This window comes from Festucalex cinctus, chromosome 1 (assembly GCF_051991245.1).
Source record: "Festucalex cinctus isolate MCC-2025b chromosome 1, RoL_Fcin_1.0, whole genome shotgun sequence".
Taxonomy (NCBI): domain Eukaryota; kingdom Metazoa; phylum Chordata; class Actinopteri; order Syngnathiformes; family Syngnathidae; genus Festucalex; species Festucalex cinctus.
Window position 1 is genome coordinate 54,492,162 of NC_135411.1, and position 22,758 is coordinate 54,514,919.

Below are 22,758 nucleotides of genomic sequence, written 5' to 3' on the forward strand. Positions count from 1 at the left end.
ATCGTGTCAAAACCAAGATGTAAGCAGACTTGCAGCGTTTAACAGTATTAGCAACATTAGCTTCTGATAATAATGTTCAGTATAATAATATTGAGAGACGCATAGGTAGGGAAACACCGGAAGTAGCCAATTTCCAAAATATGTCTAGAATTCTTGAACCATTTTGACCAACTCACATGCCTACATGTCACATAAATATTAAGACAGACACAGTATTAAAATTGTGGAAATCATGTCTCCTTTAATAAATGGTTTTCTGTTTGAAGTTTACAAATCATGAAAGTGCTTGTACTGCTCTTAAATACAACACTGGTTATAAACATGAATAGAAAAAGATGTTATTAAATAACACTGACATATTTCATTAATCAGGCCTCAAATTCATAAGTTTTTTTGACAACAAAGCACTGCCGCTTCACAGTTTGATAAAATCAGCAACAAGAAGTGTCCATTTTAAGGTACTCATAGTACTTTTGTTTTGTAAACGTGCGACATCAACATGTAATATGAATACATTCCCTCAGTGCTGGCTGAAGAAGGGGTGAGCGAGGGCCCTAGCAGCCGAGATGCGTCTGCTCGGCGTGAAGGTCAAACATTGCTGCAGGTGAACAAAATGGAGGACTGACGCTCAAACTGGACAAAATGGCCTTATAATAGAATTTGAGGTTTGTTTCACAAATATACAATTTCTGATTTCAGTTGGGGTTTTTCATGACTTCTAGAAAAAAGGACGTAACAATGACAAAGCAATTTTTTTAGGGGATAGAGCTAGTCTTTTTTTTGTAATAGTCACTGGAGCGGCCTGAAAGTTGCAAAGTTGGCACCACCAACTGTACTATTGTCAAGTAGCTCCTCTATGTCCGCAGCCATGTTGTTAGTGTAAGTGTTGTATGGCAGCTGGGATTTGAACAAAAGAATCAACTAAAAGAATCCTTTTAAAAAAAAAAATCTTGACAAAACATTTTAGAATTGCTGCAATTGAAATTTCGCCCAGCCCTTCCCTCTTTTTCTGACGCTTTTATCCACTCACCAGAAGGAGGTCTCTTTCATAAGGGTTCAGAGAGTGCAGCAGCAGAGGATTGGGATTCTTGGCCCCCAAGTTGAGTGAGTAGGTGACGGGGCTATTCTGGGGCCACTCATCCTTGCTTGGCAAGCCAATGAAGCTAAAATGGTTGACAGATCCAAAACAAAGAGCCTCAAATTTAAATGTAAAAAAAAAAAAAAAAACATCGAAAAATGTGAACTAAATAAACACATAAATACATAACATTACATTTAAATTGGGCATTGTGAAAGTGCAGAGCTGTGATAAAAATGCAGAACATTGTAGGATTTATGCAGAAAATTTGGTTCTTCTTTTTGCATGATCTCTGTGAGAAAGAGACTTTAGTAACAGCCAAACAACCAAATACTCACTCAAAGATCATTTGCAGCTGGTGCGCCTCACTAAATCCGTTGAAGAGTGGCCTGCAGGATGAACGTCACGTCAGCATGTCATCTTCATGCCAACGGTAATGAGTGATGCTCTTACTTGAGCAGGAAGAGCTCAGCAAAGACGCACCCGGCGCTCCACACGTCCATAGATGACATGTAAGGAGATTTGAGCAGCACTTCCGGGGCTCGATACCACAATGTGACAACCTGCAGAGGCAATTAAAAAAGAAAAAAGAAAAAAAAAGACACATTCTTCAGACACACTTTCTGTGATGAACACAATGATGTAATGGCGCATGCACGTACACCTGGTGTGAGGGCCTTGTTGAAGGTGTACAATCGAGACATGCCGAAGTCTGCGATTTTGACCAGGCCGCTGCTGCTGACCAGAATGTTGGGCGGCTTGAGGTCGCGGTGCAGCACCATATTGACGTGCAGGAAGTCCAGGCCGCGCATCAGCTGCAGCATCACGGCCTGGACACACACATTCCGCATCTTCACTTGTAGCTTTCGTTTGGTGGCGTGAAAGGAAAGTAGGCACATGCTAGTACAGGGGTTGATTAACAACTTTGGTGCTCAAGTGACTTGTAAATGCTACAAATGAAGCGCACAAAATAAGGTCAGCTTAGCATGTAAAATATCATCGGCATCAATCCTCGCATCTCTAAAACTATCATGTTTCAGAAAGAAACAAACACCACACAAAATGTAAGTTGTTGAGCCATTAACATTGCACGTCATCCAAAGCAAGCTATTTTCAACAATTTTGATAGGTCAATAATATACAAAAACAAAACAAAACAAAAATGGACCCACGTAGGAACAGACCAGTTGTATAGATGTCAGAAAAAAATAGGAAATTGACCAAAATTGGACACAGGATAAAGATCAAAGTGTTTATTTAGATAATAATATTTATTTAGATAATAATTTAATTGCAAGTTTTGTTTTAACTCATGTTATTACAGTCATACTAAAAAACTAGAACATACTAGGATAGCTAGACAAACACATTATTTGACAATTTGCAGTCATGCACAAATACTATGAATATAAGTATTATCCATCCACCCATTATCGGAACATATATTTTTTCAGTATGATTGTATTCATAATGAATTCCATTTTATTGAGTGAAAAGAAAAACAACTATTTAAAACACGTCCAAAATTGCCTATCGATTAAAAAAAAAAAAAAAAAAAAACTCGCTGAGGAGGGTTTGTGTTGGGCTTTTCTTGGAGAACAGCGCCCTCTGCTGTAACTGTAGGACAATGATGACTATAACATAATGTGCTTTATAAAAATGTAGTGTTGTGTATTGATATTTATATATTTATTAAATCATTAACATAATCATTGTCTTCCGATATATAAAAATCATAAATGACTAAAGCTTGTAGCACGTAGCTCAGCAGTGGTGCCAATGGACACCAGGTAGCCCCCAAAATAGCCCGTTGGCCTGTCGAAAAAACAGCTCATCAGTAATGGGACATTGTGATTTCCTAGGAGTGTTGTAGAAGTGATCATTTGAAATTGTGATCACTGGCAGGGATTAATAAAAATAAAAACTTAAGGCTCCTATTTTCGTAGACTGGCGCCCATGTGCTTGTCTGCTTAACGTAAAAACTTTTCATGTTGGGCAAATCCGAGGGCATATTCTATTACACAACCCTGCGGCACAAACACAGTTTGATATATGACATTTTTGTACTTGTGTGTATGTACCCATACTTGGGAATATTTAGTGTTACAGTTTAACACTGAGGTTAGGTTAAGCTTCCAAAAACAAGTTGCCGCTTCAACTCGATTTAGTTTTTATTTTGAAGTCATCACTTCATAGAAAATCAAATAATAAGAGTAGAAGAAATGTAATTTCGTGTTAAAGGGCATGGTACAAAAATAATGTTTTGCCACCTACTATGTTACTTATCACCTGCGGAATCTATGGCCGAAATCAACAATGAGAAGTCTCAACAAGGAAAGAAAAATTAAAGTTAAGCTTGACCGTGTTATTGTTCTTACCTTAATGTTGTCCCTGCTGAGTCCAGACGGAGGGGCTACGGACAGGTAAGTGGACAGGTCCTGGTCAATGTACTCTAACACCACTGTTAGGTCAAACTCCTTGTCCACCAGTGTGATTGTCGCATCCAACAGCCTACACAGTCCAACAAGAGGGTTTATGTGTAAATATCAGTGTCATTATGTACAATGTATGTATTCACTAAAATTAACATGACATCGTAATGCAATTTTTGCTTTTGGTTTATTATTTGTCGGGGATTTGATTTGTTTTGTTTTTTGTACCAAACAAGGTTTGAAGCTTTTTTTCCTGAGCATTAATGGGTATCAATTTCCACAGCAAATAAGACCTATAGCTAATCCATGCTTTTTTTCTCAGGGGATATGATCTGCACCCTGCTCTAAGTATCAAATAACTATAATTGATAGCCCTAGAAAGTGTAATTGCCTATAGATCCCACAAAATAGTGGCAAAGCACTACTTTTGTCCAAATGAAGCTCTTCAATTTACTTCAACATGATTCCTTGGTACCAAGATACAAGATGGCAGCAAAACAAAGCATGCATTTTTGGCACTAGCATGAAAACTGCAAATTGTTGAGTTTTTTTTAATTGTGCAAAATGGGTGATAGCCCCCCCACCACCAAAAAAAAACAAAACGTGAATGTCAATTAACAATTGCCGAACAGTTTAGCAATTATATATCTAAAAAAAAAACGGCTTGATATATAGGTAAAGGGCGGCAAATGTCAAAAGTGAAATAAATCAATGATTTATGGCACCCCCCATAAAACTTTATTGCACCCCCCATAAAACTTTATTGCCCCCCCCCCCCCCCATAAAACCATTCATATCCTAGCCCTTTGAAGTAAGCCCCGCCCCCTTCCGACATCTTAACCAATCAGAAGCCGTTATTTTGAATTAAGCCCTACCCACTTACCACCTTGTTAACCAATCAGAACCCCAGGGCGGCAAATGTCAAAAATGATTGATGACATTCCGCTCTGCTTCCCACAACATCAAACACATGTTATCCGGTCCCCCCACCCTTCAACAAACAAATGATTCCGGTCACCAGCACCCGACTGTCTACGTACTTCTTTGAACCCTACAAACAGTAGCTTTTGTTGTTTTCCGGTCCCCCCACCCTTCAACAAACAATTGATTCCGGTCTTACAGGAAGGATCCTACCACCAGCTTTTGAAGTAGCAATGGGGGAAGCCCCCCTGTAATTCGAATTACTGATAAAGCTACCTACTTTGAAGTAGAACGGGTACCAACCGTAGGAACCCCCGACCCCCCCCCCCTTATCACCATGTTGGGCGGCAGGAAGCCCCCACCACCGCCCTCTATCGGGTATGTGCGTGCGTGAATGTAAATTAGTACGAGGCTCACTTATTCGAGTTAAAGTGTTGTGAATATTAAAAAAATGTTATCCATTTGTTTTATGTTTTTTAAATAAATAAAAGAGACTTACCGGTGTTTCGGAATATGAAATCGCGTCTCCTTCGAGGGTTTTTTTTCTTTTTTTAAAAATAAAATAAAAAAAATAAAGTTTCTGTTTCTAACCAATTCTATCCGATGGAGAGGGGGGGAAATATAGACGAAAAAACAGATTATTCGTGCGTAAAGGGCGGTTATTTAACCCATTTCAGAACCGCGTCCTTTTTCTTAGACTAAAAACTTGTGTATCTGTGTGACTATGTAAAAGCCAATGGGGGGTGGCGGGGAGGTGTGACTCCCTCACGCCGCGGTAAACGGCGCCATCTAAAGGGCAAAGGATGTTACAGCGTATGATTAAGAGAGGGAGCATTAAAGTTAGTCTACAAAAGTAAATTAGGGTATTAAAATGTTGATAATGAATGTAAAACCTAAAAATTTGATTCAAAGGTATTCATTTTGTAAATTATACATTTTGGATGACGGAACAATGTATGGCATTAGAGTAGCCTTTAAATATTAAGTAGGGTTCATTTTAAATTTTTGGCGACAGCAGATCGAAACTAGCATCATACTAAACCCCCCAGCAGCCATCTTTTTAATGTTACTGAACACTATCCTATATTAAACCAAACTTAACTCATTTACGTTTCGGTTACAAATGATACGTTTTATTTTTATATGGTATCTATTATAAGACGATGGATGCTAGAATTTGTACATTTTATATATACGTGATGTTTATAGGTATGCTTAGACGTGTATGTTTTTATTATTTTATGTTTATGATGTGTATAAGAGTACGCTGTTTTGGGAGGGATGGGAAAATTTGTTTACCTTTTTTTGTGTGTTTAAAAAAGATAATAATTGTACTAGTTTTTTTTTTTTAAATACTGATTTTGGGAGAGAATATATAATCACAAACTCAGGCAGTTCCTGCCTGTGGACATTATTGGTCAGACGTCTGCTTCTTTTTAAAACTAAGAGAATTGAAAGTCTGAAACTTTGAGTTTCTTGATGCGTTATTAGATTTATACTCTACTTAACCCTTAATCTTTAATCTTAAAGCCGATCTTTGCAACAATTTAACCAAAATCATCTTCTTATTAGTAGATTAACACCATAGTCTCTTACAAAGGGTATTCCTGTAAGCCTTTGGCTAATAGTTTTCTATAAAAGGATCCACGGTCTGAATTTATGACACCATAGATCAGGGGTGTCAAACATAAGGCCCGGGGGCCGGATCAGGCCCGCAATGGGGTTTAATCCGGCCCGCGAGATGGTTTTGTAAAGTTAAAAAAAAAAAAAAAGAAAGACTGTCGGCCCAATTAATCAGCCGGCCACAATCAAAGCTTATAAATTCATAATTACACAAGTAAGTCTCAGTTGAGCAATGCATCTTGTACATGGAATTGTTCTGAATGTCGTTATTTTAAACACAATTTAAAGTTAGTTTGTTTAAAAAATAAAAACATGAATCAAACACAAACATGCTGAATAAGACACATCCAACTACACATATGACAAGGATTAACGTCCTTATAACTTCATTAACGGCACCCGGCACACAATCAGTGAACAATATACAGGTTTATGCAAAAAAAATTTTAGGACAATATTTGTACAGATGCGCCCCACAATTTAGGGCTGGCCCACAAATAGCGAAAATCTGCATGTAATTGACGGCAATGTTTTACAAATTATTTTACAATTTTACCGATCCGGCCCAATTGCGAATATATTTTCCTCCATGTGGCCCCTGAGCTAATATGAGTTTGACACCCCTGCCATAGATGTATTTGTGCATGAAGAAGGGTGTGTACACTTTTATTTTAATTTTAATTAGAGTGAGGCGTGAAATTAATCGGTTGATGTTTTGTGCATTGTATTTGATAGCAATGTAATAAAGAAATCTCGGTAGGATGAACACAATAAAGTTGGTATAATTTTGTCTACAAAAGTAAACTAGGGTATTAAAATGTTGATATTGAATGTAAAACCTAAAAATTTGATTCAAAGGTATTCAATTTGTAAATTATACATTTTGAATGACGGAACAATGTATGACATTAGAGTAGCGAAAATTTGTTTACTTTTTTTTTTTTTTTTTTTTGTGTTTAAAAAAGATAATAATTGTACTAGTTTAAAAAATACTGATTTCTGGAGAGAATATGTAATCACAAACTCAGGCAGGAACTGCATGTGGACATTATTGGTCAGACGTCTGACAGCGTGTGTGCATGTTTTTTTTTTTTTTTGTTTTTTTCCCTGTGTTTTTTCCCATTAGTAAAACAGACTGTTATATCTGATGCTTTAGTCTGAAGTATACTTTGTATTACGATACATGCGATTCTATACCTTCTATTTAAAACTAAGAGAATTAAAAGTATGAAACTTTGAGTTTCTTGATACGTTAATAGATTTATACTCTACTTAACCCTTAATCTTTAATCTTAAAGCCGATCTTTGCAACAATTTAACCAAAATCAGCTTCTTATCAGTAGATTAACACCTTAGTCTCTTACAAAGGGTATTCCTGTAAGCCCTTGGCTAATAGTTTTTTTTTTAGAAAGGATCCACGGCTTGAATTTATGACACCATAGATGCAATATGTATATGAGGGAGGATGTGTACACTTTTATTTTAGGGCTGTAGCATTTCAAATTGGAATTTTCCACATTTACCAGATTTAAAGACACACTTAGATGTTATCCTAAATGTGATTCACTGTGCAAAATAATAATACTAATGACACTAAATCACGGCAAGGCGTTGCTCACGTTCTAGTTGTAAACCTGCTTTGGGGATATACATTTTCTACAAATGTACCACTGAGAATATTTACGAGCTTGTAAATAAAATACTAAAGGGGTACCAACATGAAAAATTAAATTTTTGGAGGTTTTAGCTGTGTTAAAATGCTCTTACCTCGCCAAATACATGACCGAATTGGAGTTTTCCTCCATTTCCCCCCTCTCTGAGAAATTCTGTTCCACAAAACACCAGCCCCACCCATCCTGAGAAAAAAAGCTGTAGGCGGCCTTTGACACCATAAGGTTACCCTCTCTCACGTTTTTGGTGTACGTCTAGCTATGTATTTTATGTTTTCGAGCTGTTGTATATAAGATTGTGTTGTACATAAGAATTTTACCCCCCTCTTACGTTTTTGATGCGTTATAAAACTAATAAATGCGCTGATTTTTTTTTAAAAAAGGATTAGACTTAGAGAAGGTGTTGGTGGCACTCTCATGAATAAAGCGCGCAAGTTGTTTTAGCCCCTCTGCAGATGCGTACACGTATAAAATGTTATTTTTCTGTTTCTAGTTTTGTTACCGCTAGTGCTATAATTTGTGTCTATACGATTTTTATCGGATGTCTCTATGTATTTTTGTTGTTGTTTAAGTTTATAAGGTTTGTATATACGAATGCGCTGTGTGGAAACGGGTTTTAACATCTATCGTTTTTGTAATATTTAAAAAACTAATAAATATACTGTTTTTTTTTTGTTTTTCTTAAACTGATTTATGAAAAGGACTTGTAATCGCAAACTCTTTTTTTAAAAGCAGTAACTGATTTTAGGAGGTGGAGGGGCAATGTATTATGGGGATCATACTTTTTGAAATCTTTAAACTGTCGAATGTAAGAGTCTTCTATCTTGATGTTAGCCTTTTTATCTGAATATGTATGAATGAAATATCTTCTAATAATCAGCTCGGATTATTTCAATGGATAGCCCTGTAACCCTTAGGTTAGTAGTTTTTTAGAAAGTATCTGGGTATGAAATATGTTATGTTAGGAATATGGCGCGTACGTGAAGAAGGTACGTCTGGCTATGTATTTTATATTTTTGAGCTGTTGTATATAAGATTGCGTTGTACATAAGAATTTTACCCCCTCTTACGTTTCTGAGGTGTTATAAAACTAATAAATGTACTGATTTAAAAAAAAAAAAAAAAAAAAAAAAAAGGATTAGGCTTAGAGAAGGTGTTGGTGGCACTCTCAGGAGCAGAGTGCGCAAGTTGTTTTAGCCCCTCTGCAGATGCGTACACGTATAAAATGCTATTTTTCTGTTTCTAGTTTTGTTACCGCTAGTGCTATAATTTGTGTCTATACGATTTTATCGGATGTCTCTATGTATTTTTGTTGTAGTTTAAGTTTATAAGGTTTGTATATACGAAAGCGCTGCGCGGAAATGGGTTTTATCCTCTTATCGTTTTTGTAATATTTAAAAAAACTAATAAATATACTGTTTGTTTTTTTTTTGTTTTACTTAAACTGATTTATGAAAAGGACTTGTAATCGTAAACTTTTTATTTTTTTAAAAGCAGTAACTGATTTAGGAGGTGGAGGGGGAGGCTGGTCCAAAGTGTGCATATGTGCACGCGTGTGTACGGTGTCGGTGTTTACGCCTAGGGGGCAGTAAAACAGTCTTTGAAAGTGATTGTCATACGATGCTTCGATCTGAAGTATACTACTTTGTAGTCGTGTATAAATAATTTTATACATTCTTTTTAAAAAGAGAGAAATGTAGGTACGAATGTTCGAGCCTGTTAAAATGCAGCGAACTTTATACTTGATTTAGAAATTATTCTTTAATTTACTAGGGCAATGTATTGTGGGGGTCATACTTTTTGAAATCTCTAAGCTGGTGTTTGTAAGAGTCTTCTATCTTGATGTTAACCTTTTTATTTGATGATGTATGAATGAAATATCTTCTAATTATTACCAGGGCTTCTATCAATGGATACCCTTGTAAGGCTTAGGATTGTAGTTTTTTAGAAAGTATTCGGGTATGAAATATGTCATGTTCGGGACATGGTGCGTACGCGAAGAAGGTTGATGTAGTTTTATTTTTGTTTTGTTTACGATTTAGTTTTTTTTTAGGGGGATGTAGGCATCGTTTTAAGGTGCCAGGTGTATTTTGTGTAAATAATACATGGATACTTACTTTTTATTTTTGTTACCGATAGTGCTTTGTTTCGTGAAACCCTTATGTTTTGTTTTGTTTCTTGTTTTTTTTTAACTTACCCTTCGATGATAAATAAAACGTCTTTAGACTTATCGCTAGCGAAGATGTAGCACGTTTAACATTCTAAATAGTTTTATCGCTGCACGACGTATTCGAACTAAGAGATCCCAAGTCTTTGTGAGTTTTTATTTCTCTTTTAAATACTTAGAAATTCCCATTGTTAAATTAGCCTATAAGATATTATTGAATAGGATAGGCTGTAAGATTAGCTATACTAAATCACCCCTGGATTTAAAACATAAAACTATGAGATTTAATCAGAGCGTAACAATCTACCGCGACGATCTTTTTTAATCTTAAAACCGCTCTTTGCAGCAATTTACCTAAATATATAGTGAACAAACGTGTATCTTGTATGACTAAGAGACATTTAACTTTTGATTGAAGGATTTATTTTTTTCCTTACAAATCGCGCTTACATTCCGATGATACGCGTAGGTAAACAATTTTTTACAAGTATGATTGTGAAATAACAGCTACTAAATTACTTAATTTGAATGAATAATATTATTTAAGACGTCTACCCATCTAACGCTTTAAAAATAGCGACATAATTCAGATAAAAATATTATTCGTACTATATTGTTTGTTTTTGTTTTTTTACAATAGTTTCCGAGTTCTCACAATAGATGTTCGATGATACTATTTTATGTTTTTCTTACCGGTATGATTAACGTGTATTACATTTATGACTTTTCGCTATTATCTTTGCATCGTTTTAAGGTGGCCGGTGTATTTTGTACAAATAATATATGGATACTTATTGATTTTTGATCAATTTTTACTCGTATATTTACCTACTTTTGCTTTTAGGCGTATGTTAGTTAGTTAGTTACTTGTATATGAGTGCGTATTCTAACTTTCCCATTCACTTCTTGGTTCCATTCCATCACCCCTGTGAGACCGGACTCGTCTACTTAATATCACTAAAGTCTGTTCAAAAATCATTGGACACCCTGACAGAGCCTTATCTTCCTTTTGTGACCGAATCCTGCTCGATCCGTTTCACTCACTTCATCGAATGTTTGAGTGGCTTCCATCATCTCAGCAGACTGAGACGCCCACTCTGACGAACACAGCGGCGGAGGAGGAGGACTACATTTGTCCCCAGAACACTAAAATCTCTTGAACAGTGACCCCCCTCCCGGGCCAAATTGCGACAGACTGGCTGACTGACACGTAGCACTTTAGTGTGAAGCACGGAGCACTTTCTTTTGTTTTTTTTTATTGCTATTTATTATTTTTCGTATTTGTTTTTTTTTTAATGTTCATTGATTTCATGTTTTGTTTTTTATAAAGTCAAATTATTACCTTTATGAAACTTTTTAGTTCTCCTTACGCTTTACGATGAAATGTTTCAAAATACTCGGTCCCTCCAAAACAAAGTAAAACAAAACGTGTTTACACATATTTATTTTAAAAATTCTAGGCGTAACTTTGCCGAGTATTAATCGCCCGCTTGTATTTTTATTGAATGCGTACGTATACCGTTAAAATTTGTAATTAATATTTAACTACTCGATTCCCGTATTGACTAATTATTCGTGAGGCTAACGTTTTATAATTTAAAGTTATTCCGAGAGTTTACTCTTTAGCGACGTCTTTACACGCTTTAAACGTCGGCTTATACCCCTTGTGTCTTTACTGATGAATATTATCGTTAAATGTTTTATCCCGGATTAAAACAGGGGGGACTTATTCAAAGATGTTTTATTTTACGGTAAATGTTTTTATATTAGTCACATATTGATTTTAATGTGCGAAGGAATCAAGGAGACTCTCTGACTTTCATTTTTAAAAAATCTGTTGTTTTAGCGCCACCAACCTTTTTTTGGTAAAAACCACGCCCCTGTGGGGGGTCTCGTGCTAATAAAGACCGCTCCCCCTTCGGGAAAAAAAACCCCTAACATCGCGAACGTTTGATAATCTTTGAGGAGATTCACTAGTGCCACCACCTCCGGGGGATCGAGTTAGAACGATCTGGACATCCCCACGACTCTCCAGAAGTATGCAGATTTTCAGCGAGCCGCCAAATTTTACAGCATCTAGTCCTGAGCGTTCGGACGTCGAAGAGGATGAGGCAAACGTAACCTTTATCGACGGACCCTACCGGAGTTCCAGCCCCATGACCGCTTGCAACTTATCCTCGACATCGTCTACTGACTTCGGGTCTACGGCATCCATCCCGGTAAACTACTTTTGACGAATCGATGTAGCCTAATAACATCAATAATAATAATAATAATTTTAAAAAAAAGGAGGGTTACCTACGTTTATATTTACAGATGATAGACCCTATCGCTGAGGAAGAGGAGAATAACCCTCCGCCCGGGTCTCCTCAACCCGATGATCGCCCGAATGAGGACGGTACGGAAAGTAACGTTTCCTCTCTTGAGACCTCCGTGGACGACGACGACTCGCTAACCAGTCTACCGACGGCTTCTGCCGGGCCTAAGGAGAGGGAGGGTGAATTGGTTTGGAATTACACACCGGACGTGTGGGTAATAAATGCAAGATATAATTGTATTAAGCAAACTGTTAGCTATATGTTGATGAGCGCTATCCATAAATATAGCAGAGAGAATTGCTCCGGATGTGATTTAAAATTACCGAGTCAATTAAGACATCCCTGCTTATTTTATGATCGGGAACCGTATTATCTTGCTCGGAATTTTGAAGGTATCATGAAACTACTGTGTAACGGACGTTTTCTGTCGACGATTCACCGTATCTTAACCATAACCCATCGTGAGACGACTACCGAGGAAGTCCAACGCATCGTAGAATTTGTGCTGCACGACTACGTTCATGAGCGTATGGTGTTAGACAGAATTAAGATCGTTCTCGATAACTGTTGGGACGGAGGACTGAGCCATGAACAACTGGATCTGATCGCTGATTGGTACGTGTGAGATGGGCGAATCTTTTTCGAAAGCTTGCATATTTGGATAGAAATTGTAGAGAAAACCATTTTACACACATCCATTGAGAACAAAACTGTTGAAGAACCGTGTAAACATGACTGACACGATGGAATATGTATTGAATAATTGGTGTAACCATGATATTAAAGCGGGACATTTGGTGACCGTCATGACATTGTTTATTGACTGTGCTAAATATTATTACGACAACGACGAGTCTTTGAAACTAAAAATGAAATGAAAAACTTCCAAACTGTTATTGAAAGCAAGGTGCTTCCCTATGTTTTATTTGATGTGCTTTACAATGTATATCATGTCTTTTTGTTGACGTCCCGTGTAACTAAATAAAAAATATATCTGTATGGATTAAAATCATGTTTGTCGTTTGTTTTCTTATCGAGTTTTAGACCACCGGTGGAGCAAGGAAGTGGCGAGGGATGCGTGGATAGGAATTAAAAAAACTATTAAACTTCTAGTGATAAAGACTTTAGTTTCTCTTTTTAAGACCAAAAAATAACTTAAAAATGAATAAAATACCACAAGTAATTAAATATTCAATTCAAAAACGCTTTTATTTGTCCTCGAGGGGAAGTTAAAAAAAACAAAACATGAAATCAATGAACATTAAAAAATAACAAATACGAAAAATAATAAATAACAATAAAAAAAAACAAAAGAAAGTGCTCCGTGCTTCACACTAAAGTGCTACGTGTCAGTCAGCCAGTCTGTCGCAATTTGGCCCGGGAGGGGGGTCACTGTTCAAGAGATTTTAGTGTTCTGGGGACAAATGTAGTCCTCCTCCTCCGCCGCTGTGTTCGTCAGAGTGGGCGTCTCAGTCTGCTGAGATGATGGAAGCCACTCAAACATTCGATGAAGTGAGTGAAACGGATCGAGCAGGATTCGGTCACAAAAGGAAGATAAGGCTCTGTCAGGGTGTCCAATGATTTTTGAACAGACTTTAGTGATATTAAGTAGACGAGTCCGGTCTCACAGGGGTGATGGAATGGAACCAAGAAGTGAATGGGAAAGTTAGAATACGCACTCATATACAAGTAACTAACTAACTAACATACGCCTAAAAGCAAAAGTAGGTAAATATACGAGTAAAAATTGATCAAAAATCAATAAGTATCCATATATTATTTGTACAAAATACACCGGCCACCTTAAAACGATGCAAAGATAATAGCGAAAAGTCATAAATGTAATACACGTTAATCATACCGGTAAGAAAAACATAAAATAGTATCATCGAACATCTATTGTGAGAACTCGGAAACTATTGTAAAAAAACAAAAACAAACAATATAGTACGAATAATATTTTTATCTGAATTATGTCGCTATTTTTAAAGCGTTAGATGGGTAGACGTCTTAAATAATATTATTCATTCAAATTAAGTAATTTAGTAGCTGTTATTTCACAATCATACTTGTAAAAAATTGTTTACCTACGCGTATCATCGGAATGTAAGCGCGATTTGTAAGGAAAAAAATAAATCCTTCAATCAAAAGTTAAATGTCTCTTAGTCATACAAGATACACGTTTGTTCACTATATATTTAGGTAAATTGCTGCAAAGAGCGGTTTTAAGATTAAAAAAGATCGTCGCGGTAGATTGTTACGCTCTGATTAAATCTCATAGTTTTATGTTTTAAATCCAGGGGTGATTTAGTATAGCTAATCTTACAGCCTATCCTATTCAATAATATCTTATAGGCTAATTTAACAATGGGAATTTCTAAGTATTTAAAAGAGAAATAAAAACTCACAAAGACTTGGGATCTCTTAGTTCGAATACGTCGTGCAGCGATAAAACTATTTAGAATGTTAAACGTGCTACATCTTCGCTAGCGATAAGTCTAAAGACGTTTTATTTATCATCGAAGGGTAAGTTAAAAAAAAACAAGAAACAAAACAAAACATAAGGGTTTCACGAAACAAAGCACTATCGGTAACAAAAATAAAAAGTAAGTATCCATGTATTATTTACACAAAATACACCTGGCACCTTAAAACGATGCCTACATCCCCCTAAAAAAAAACTAAATCGTAAACAAAACAAAAATAAAACTACATCAACCTTCTTCGCGTACGCACCATGTCCCGAACATGACATATTTCATACCCGAATACTTTCTAAAAAACTACAATCCTAAGCCTTACAAGGGTATCCATTGATAGAAGCCCTGGTAATAATTAGAAGATATTTCATTCATACATCATCAAATAAAAAGGTTAACATCAAGATAGAAGACTCTTACAAACACCAGCTTAGAGATTTCAAAAAGTATGACCCCCACAATACATTGCCCTAGTAAATTAAAGAATAATTTCTAAATCAAGTATAAAGTTCGCTGCATTTTAACAGGCTCGAACATTCGTACCTACATTTCTCTCTTTTTAAAAAGAATGTATAAAATTATTTATACACGACTACAAAGTAGTATACTTCAGATCGAAGCATCGTATGACAATCACTTTCAAAGACTGTTTTACTGCCCCCTAGGCGTAAACACCGACACCGTACACACGCGTGCACATATGCACACTTTGGACCAGCCTCCCCCTCCACCTCCTAAATCAGTTACTGCTTTTAAAAAAATAAAAAGTTTACGATTACAAGTCCTTTTCATAAATCAGTTTAAGTAAAACAAAAAAAAAACAAACAGTATATTTATTAGTTTTTTTAAATATTACAAAAACGATAAGAGGATAAAACCCATTTCCGCGCAGCGCTTTCGTATATACAAACCTTATAAACTTAAACTACAACAAAAATACATAGAGACATCCGATAAAATCGTATAGACACAAATTATAGCACTAGCGGTAACAAAACTAGAAACAGAAAAATAGCATTTTATACGTGTACGCATCTGCAGAGGGGCTAAAACAACTTGCGCACTCTGCTCCTGAGAGTGCCACCAACACCTTCTCTAAGCCTAATCCTTTTTTTTTTTTTTTTTTTTTTTTTTAAATCAGTACATTTATTAGTTTTATAACACCTCAGAAACGTAAGAGGGGGTAAAATTCTTATGTACAACGCAATCTTATATACAACAGCTCAAAAATATAAAATACATAGCCAGACGTACCTTCTTCACGTACGCGCCATATTCCTAACATAACATATTTCATACCCAGATACTTTCTAAAAAACTACTAACCTAAGGGTTACAGGGCTATCCATTGAAATAATCCGAGCTGATTATTAGAAGATATTTCATTCATACATATTCAGATAAAAAGGCTAACATCAAGATAGAAGACTCTTACATTCGACAGTTTAAAGATTTCAAAAAGTATGATCCCCATAATACATTGCCCCTCCACCTCCTAAAATCAGTTACTGCTTTTAAAAAAAGAGTTTGCGATTACAAGTCCTTTTCATAAATCAGTTTAAGAAAAACAAAAAAAAAACAGTATATTTATTAGTTTTTTAAATATTACAAAAACGATAGATGTTAAAACCCGTTTCCACACAGCGCATTCGTATATACAAACCTTATAAACTTAAACAACAACAAAAATACATAGAGACATCCGATAAAAATCGTATAGACACAAATTATAGCACTAGCGGTAACAAAACTAGAAACAGAAAAATAACATTTTATACGTGTACGCATCTGCAGAGGGGCTAAAACAACTTGCGCGCTTTATTCATGAGAGTGCCACCAACACCTTCTCTAAGTCTAATCCTTTTTTAAAAAAAAATCAGCGCATTTATTAGTTTTATAACGCATCAAAAACGTAAGAGGGGGGTAAAATTCTTATGTACAACACAATCTTATATACAACAGCTCGAAAACATAAAATACATAGCTAGACGTACACCAAAAACGTGAGAGAGGGTAACCTTATGGTGTCAAAGGCCGCCTACAGCTTTTTTTCTCAGGATGGGTGGGGCTGGTGTTTTGTGGAACAGAATTTCTCAGAGAGGGGGGAAATGGAGGAAAACTCCAATTCGGTCATGTATTTGGCGAGGTAAGAGCATTTTAACACAGCTAAAACCTCCAAAAATTTAATTTTTCATGTTGGTACCCCTTTAGTATTTTATTTACAAGCTCGTAAATATTCTCAGTGGTACATTTGTAGAAAATGTATATCCCCAAAGCAGGTTTACAACTAGAACGTGAGCAACGCCTTGCCGTGATTTAGTGTCATTAGTATTATTATTTTGCACAGTGAATCACATTTAGGATAACATCTAAGTGTGTCTTTAAATCTGGTAAATGTGGAAAATTCCAATTTGAAATGCTACAGCCCTAAAATAAAAGTGTACACATCCTCCCTCATATACATATTGCATCTATGGTGTCATAAATTCAAGCCGTGGATCCTTTCTAAAAAAAAAACTATTAGCCAAGGGCTTACAGGAATACCCTTTGTAAGAGACTAAGGTGTTAATCTACTGATAAGAAGCTGATTTTGGTTAAATTGTTGCAAAGATCGGCTTTAAGATTAAAGATTAAGGGTTAAGTAGAGTATAAATCTATTAACGTATCAAGAAACTCAAAGTTTCATACTTTTAATTCTCTTAGTTTTAAATAGAAGGTATAGAATCGCATGTATCGTAATACAAAGTATACTTCAGACTAAAGCATCAGATATAACAGTCTGTTTTACTAATGGGAAAAAACACAGGGAAAAAAACAAAAAAAAAAAAAAACATGCACACACGCTGTCAGACGTCTGACCAATAATGTCCACATGCAGTTCCTGCCTGAGTTTGTGATTACATATTCTCTCCAGAAATCAGTATTTTTTAAACTAGTACAATTATTATCTTTTTTAAACACAAAAAAAAAAAAAAAAAAAAGTAAACAAATTTTCGCTACTCTAATGTCATACATTGTTCCGTCATTCAAAATGTATAATTTACAAATTGAATACCTTTGAATCAAATTTTTAGGTTTTACATTCAATATCAACATTTTAATACCCTAGTTTACTTTTGTAGACAAAATTATACCAACTTTATTGTGTTCATCCTACCGAGATTTCTTTATTACATTGCTATCAAATACAATGCACAAAACATCAACCGATTAATTTCACGCCTCACTCTAATTAAAATTAAAATAAAAGTGTACACACCCTTCTTCATGCACAAATACATCTATGGCAGGGGTGTCAAACTCATATTAGCTCAGGGGCCACATGGAGGAAAATATATTCGCAATTGGGCCGGATCGGTAAAATTGTAAAATAATTTGTAAAACATTGCCGTCAATTACATGCAGATTTTCGCTATTTGTGGGCCAGCCCTAAATTGTGGGGCGCATCTGTACAAATATTGTCCTAAAATTTTTTTTGCATAAACCTGTATATTGTTCACTGATTGTGTGCCGGGTGCCGTTAATGAAGTTATAAGGACGTTAATCCTTGTCATATGTGTAGTTGGATGTGTCTTATTCAGCATGTTTGTGTTTGATTCATGTTTTTATTTTTTAAACAAACTAACTTTAAATTGTGTTTAAAATAACGACATTCAGAACAATTCCATGTACAAGATGCATTGCTCAACTGAGACTTACTTGTGTAATTATGAATTTATAAGCTTTGATTGTGGCCGGCTGATTAATTGGGCCGACAGTCTTTCTTTTTTTTTTTTTTTAACTTTACAAAACCATCTCGCGGGCCGGATTAAACCCCATTGCGGGCCTGATCCGGCCCCCGGGCCTTATGTTTGACACCCCTGATCTATGGTGTCATAAATTCAGACCGTGGATCCTTTTATAGAAAACTATTAGCCAAAGGCTTACAGGAATACCCTTTGTAAGAGACTATGGTGTTAATCTACTAATAAGAAGATGATTTTGGTTAAATTGTTGCAAAGATCGGCTTTAAGATTAAAGATTAAGGGTTAAGTAGAGTATAAATCTAATAACGCATCAAGAAACTCAAAGTTTCAGACTTTCAATTCTCTTAGTTTTAAAAAGAAGCAGACGTCTGACCAATAATGTCCACAGGCAGGAACTGCCTGAGTTTGTGATTATATATTCTCTCCCAAAATCAGTATTTAAAAAAAAAAAACTAGTACAATTATTATCTTTTTTAAACACACAAAAAAAGGTAAACAAATTTTCCCATCCCTCCCAAAACAGCGTACTCTTATACACATCATAAACATAAAATAATAAAAACATACACGTCTAAGCATACCTATAAACATCACGTATATATAAAATGTACAAATTCTAGCATCCATCGTCTTATAATAGATACCATATAAAAATAAAACGTATCATTTGTAACCGAAACGTAAATGAGTTAAGTTTGGTTTAATATAGGATAGTGTTCAGTAACATTAAAAAGATGGCTGCTGGGGGGTTTAGTATGATGCTAGTTTCGATCTGCTGTCGCCAAAAATTTAAAATGAACCCTACTTAATATTTAAAGGCTACTCTAATGCCATACATTGTTCCGTCATCCAAAATGTATAATTTACAAAATGAATACCTTTGAATCAAATTTTTAGGTTTTACATTCATTATCAACATTTTAATACCCTAATTTACTTTTGTAGACTAACTTTAATGCTCCCTCTCTTAATCATACGCTGTAACATCCTTTGCCCTTTAGATGGCGCCGTTTACCGCGGCGTGAGGGAGTCACACCTCCCCGCCACCCCCCATTGGCTTTTACATAGTCACACAGATACACAAGTTTTTAGTCTAAGAAAAAGGACGCGGTTCTGAAATGGGTTAAATAACCGCCCTTTACGCACGAATAATCTGTTTTTTCGTCTATATTTCCCCCCCTCTCCATCGGATAGAATTGGTTAGAAACAGAAACTTTATTTTTTTTATTTTATTTTTAAAAAAAGAAAAAAAACCCTCGAAGGAGACGCGATTTCATATTCCGAAACACCGGTAAGTCTCTTTTATTTATTTAAAAAACATAAAACAAATGGATAACATTTTTTTAATATTCACAACACTTTAACTCGAATAAGTGAGCCTCGTACTAATTTACATTCACGCACGCACATACCCGATAGAGGGCGGTGGTGGGGGCTTCCTGCCGCCCAACATGGTGATAAGGGGGGGGGGGGGTCGGGGGTTCCTACGGTTGGTACCCGTTCTACTTCAAAGTAGGTAGCTTTATCAGTAATTCGAATTACAGGGGGGCTTCCCCCATTGCTACTTCAAAAGCTGGTGGTAGGATCCTTCCTGTAAGACCGGAATCAATTGTTTGTTGAAGGGTGGGGGGACCGGAAAACAACAAAAGCTACTGTTTGTAGGGTTCAAAGAAGTACGTAGACAGTCGGGTGCTGGTGACCGGAATCATTTGTTTGTTGAAGGGTGGGGGGACCGGATAACATGTGTTTGATGTTGTGGGAAGCAGAGCGGAATGTCATCAATCATTTTTGACATTTGCCGCCCTGGGGTTCTGATTGGTTAACAAGGTGGTAAGTGGGTAGGGCTTAATTCAAAATAACGGCTTCTGATTGGTTAAGATGTCGGAAGGGGGCGGGGCTTACTTCAAAGGGCTAGGATATGAATGGTTTTATGGGGGGGGGGGGGGCAATAAAGTTTTATGGGGGGTGCAATAAAGTTTTATGGGGGGTGCCATAAATCATTGATTTATTTCACTTTTGACATTTGCCGCCCTTTACCTATATATGGCTTGTGTGCTCTTACTTGACAATGTTGGGGTGTTTGAAGGACTTCATCTTATTCAAGAGCGCCGCTTCGCGAAGTATGGAGGGAGGGATGCCATTGTCGCCCGATAACGGTGACATCTTGCTGCAGAAGTGGAACTTTTTCACTGCTAGGAGGCGCCCTCCTATGTCCACTGCCCTGGCCTTGTACACCTTGCCAAAGGATCCCTGGCCAATCTCGGCCAGCAGCTCATAGAGGACCGGACTTGCGTTAAACTCCATCGCTCTGGGTGTCGAAAATCAGAGCAGTTGGAGAAGATGCATATGCATGAGCTTCTTGGGGAATGGGCCCAAATAAAGGTGAGATAAGCAGCATATTCTAAACAATAATAATAATTAGAAGAAAAAAAAAAGAGGCTGCAGCTTCAGCCAATGGTGCAACAACAAACTATGAAGTGTGCATTTGTGTAAAACACAAAAATTAAAAAAAAAAAATCAATTATGATATCAATATAGGGTGCCATGTGTATATTTTTTTAGGGGAAAAGGGGATTTTGAAATGAGGCTGTAACATAAAATGTAGCAAAAGTGAAGCATTGTAAAATCTTTCAGTACCAACCAGTTTCCAGTTTAAGCCAGTGCTCATGGGACTACCTTTCACAGGCAAGACTGAACAAGTAATTGATAACAACTGTGTTGGCCATTATTATAACATTATTTTGCAAATAGAATTAGCTGACTTTGTGGATCACACTGTTATCTAAAGTCCCAGGTGTCTGTGAATTATGGAGGCAGATAGTAGAAACCAGCCTCCAAAAAACAAAAGTCTTTCCCAAATTACCACGACGTAACTACTCTGATAGTTAGCTGCTTGGCTACATTTAATACGTTTCCCAAATACAAACAGCTGAGAAAGGAGTCTGTAGTCTGTCTCCAGTTATGAGTAGGTTTTTTTTGTTTGTTTTTTTAAATAAATTTCTGAATAGAGAATGATGGATGTCCCACGAATTCCTTAAAAACCAAGCTCCAAAATCTAATAATTAAATATCCAAATACATCCAAAAGTTATTGTTTAGTCTTAAATGAGATAGGTAATGTCATCAATTCTTGGCTGTGTAAAAACGTTCTCTCGACTTTGCCACATTCAACATGGCAGTGACGTCTCTGGGCAAATCAGATCAGGCATAGCCAATCAGAATCAGGCTCTGCCGTACTGATTTATAAAATAAAATAAATATAAATTATGTAATAAACATGCAATTTTAAAACTATATATACTTAGCTTGTCACGTGGCGAGTTAATACGAGTCTTAACCATCAGTCAAGTTAGCTTGCAGTCTGCACGGTTTAGTTTAATAACTACAGTAATACTTTTCTGCTTACTTTACCTTAGTGGGATGTTTTTTTTGTTTTTTTTTAATGATCTTGCTTCCGTGTTGCTGGCGGCCCAGACCAATGTGGCAGGCCCCCTCCTCAAAAATACACACACAACACGTAAATTGTACAACTAAATCCGAAACTCAACGTTAACAGCTGTTCATGTGTGTCGTGACTCGTGAGCACGAATGCCGTGTTGACGCACGCGCACTACCGGATTGTGAGCACTCAATAACCATGTTAAAATTATTAAGTACAACCTAGGCTTAATTCGTAGTAATTGTATTTTTCAAGTGTGCCAAATTAAAAATAACATTAAAAAAAAATAATAACAACAGAGAGCACTTTGTGCAAGTGTTGGCCAAATAGGAGCAGAAACTGAAACTGTTTGTCATCATTTGAACACAGCTGTGTTTTTAGTTAAGTTTATTTATATAGCCCTTAATCACAAGAGAGTCTTATAATACAAGAGTCTAATAAGTATGGATGTTACTAACCAAACAGGTCATTAAGTACATTTCTCTTTCACATCCAAACAATGTTGTATATTATACAGTACATACATCAATGGGGTATATGCCACGGAAGAGGCGGGACGTGATTTTGCACATCAGTTTGTTTCCGGTCCGGGTTGCGAAAGCGTAACCGAGGGGCACAAAGTCAGAAGCACAAGTATTTTTGATGCAGCCCACAAGTCGCAAACTGAACCGGAAACAAACTGATGTGCAAAAACAGTCCCGCCTCTTCCGTGGCATATACCCCGTTCTTCACGATACAGGGGCCACGATACGATACGTATTGCGATACATGTGTACCCCACATAAGACACTTTTTTTTTTTTAAACAAAATATAGGAAAATTGGTACACTGAGACACGTGCCATGTTAAGTTTATAAGTAAATAAATGTTGATATTCTTCCTCTG

General features: G+C 36.3%; 1 protein-coding gene across 1 annotated transcript; it reads right to left on the minus strand.

The window, feature by feature from the left end:
- Positions 1 to 264: 264 nt before the first annotated feature.
- Positions 265 to 22,014, minus strand: cdk21 (cyclin-dependent kinase 21). The gene is made up of 8 exons (XM_077494673.1): positions 21,846 to 22,014; positions 20,498 to 20,743; positions 3,457 to 3,589; positions 1,741 to 1,908; positions 1,532 to 1,641; positions 1,417 to 1,467; positions 1,031 to 1,163; positions 265 to 598 (listed from the first exon to the last, which is right to left on the minus strand). The coding sequence occupies exons 2-8, from the start codon at positions 20,737 to 20,739 to the stop codon at positions 521 to 523; spliced, it is 915 nt and encodes a 304-aa protein (XP_077350799.1). The 5' UTR covers positions 20,740 to 20,743; positions 21,846 to 22,014; the 3' UTR covers positions 265 to 520.
- Between the last annotated feature and the right edge of the window lie 744 nt (positions 22,015 to 22,758).

Bases quoted from the DNA above. Each gene is read 5' to 3' on its own strand.
- cdk21 (XM_077494673.1), bottom strand. From the start codon at position 20,739: ATGGAGTTTAACGCAAGTCCGGTCCTCTATGAGCTGCTGGCCGAGATT. The intron at 1,642-1,740 runs GTACGTGCATGC...TTGCCTCTGCAG, and splicing joins ACAAGGCCCTCACACCAGGT to GTTGTCACATTGTGGTATCG. The intron at 599-1,030 runs GTGAGTGGATAA...GTTCACCTGCAG, and splicing joins ATGAAAGAGACCTCCTTCTG to CAATGTTTGACCTTCACGCC.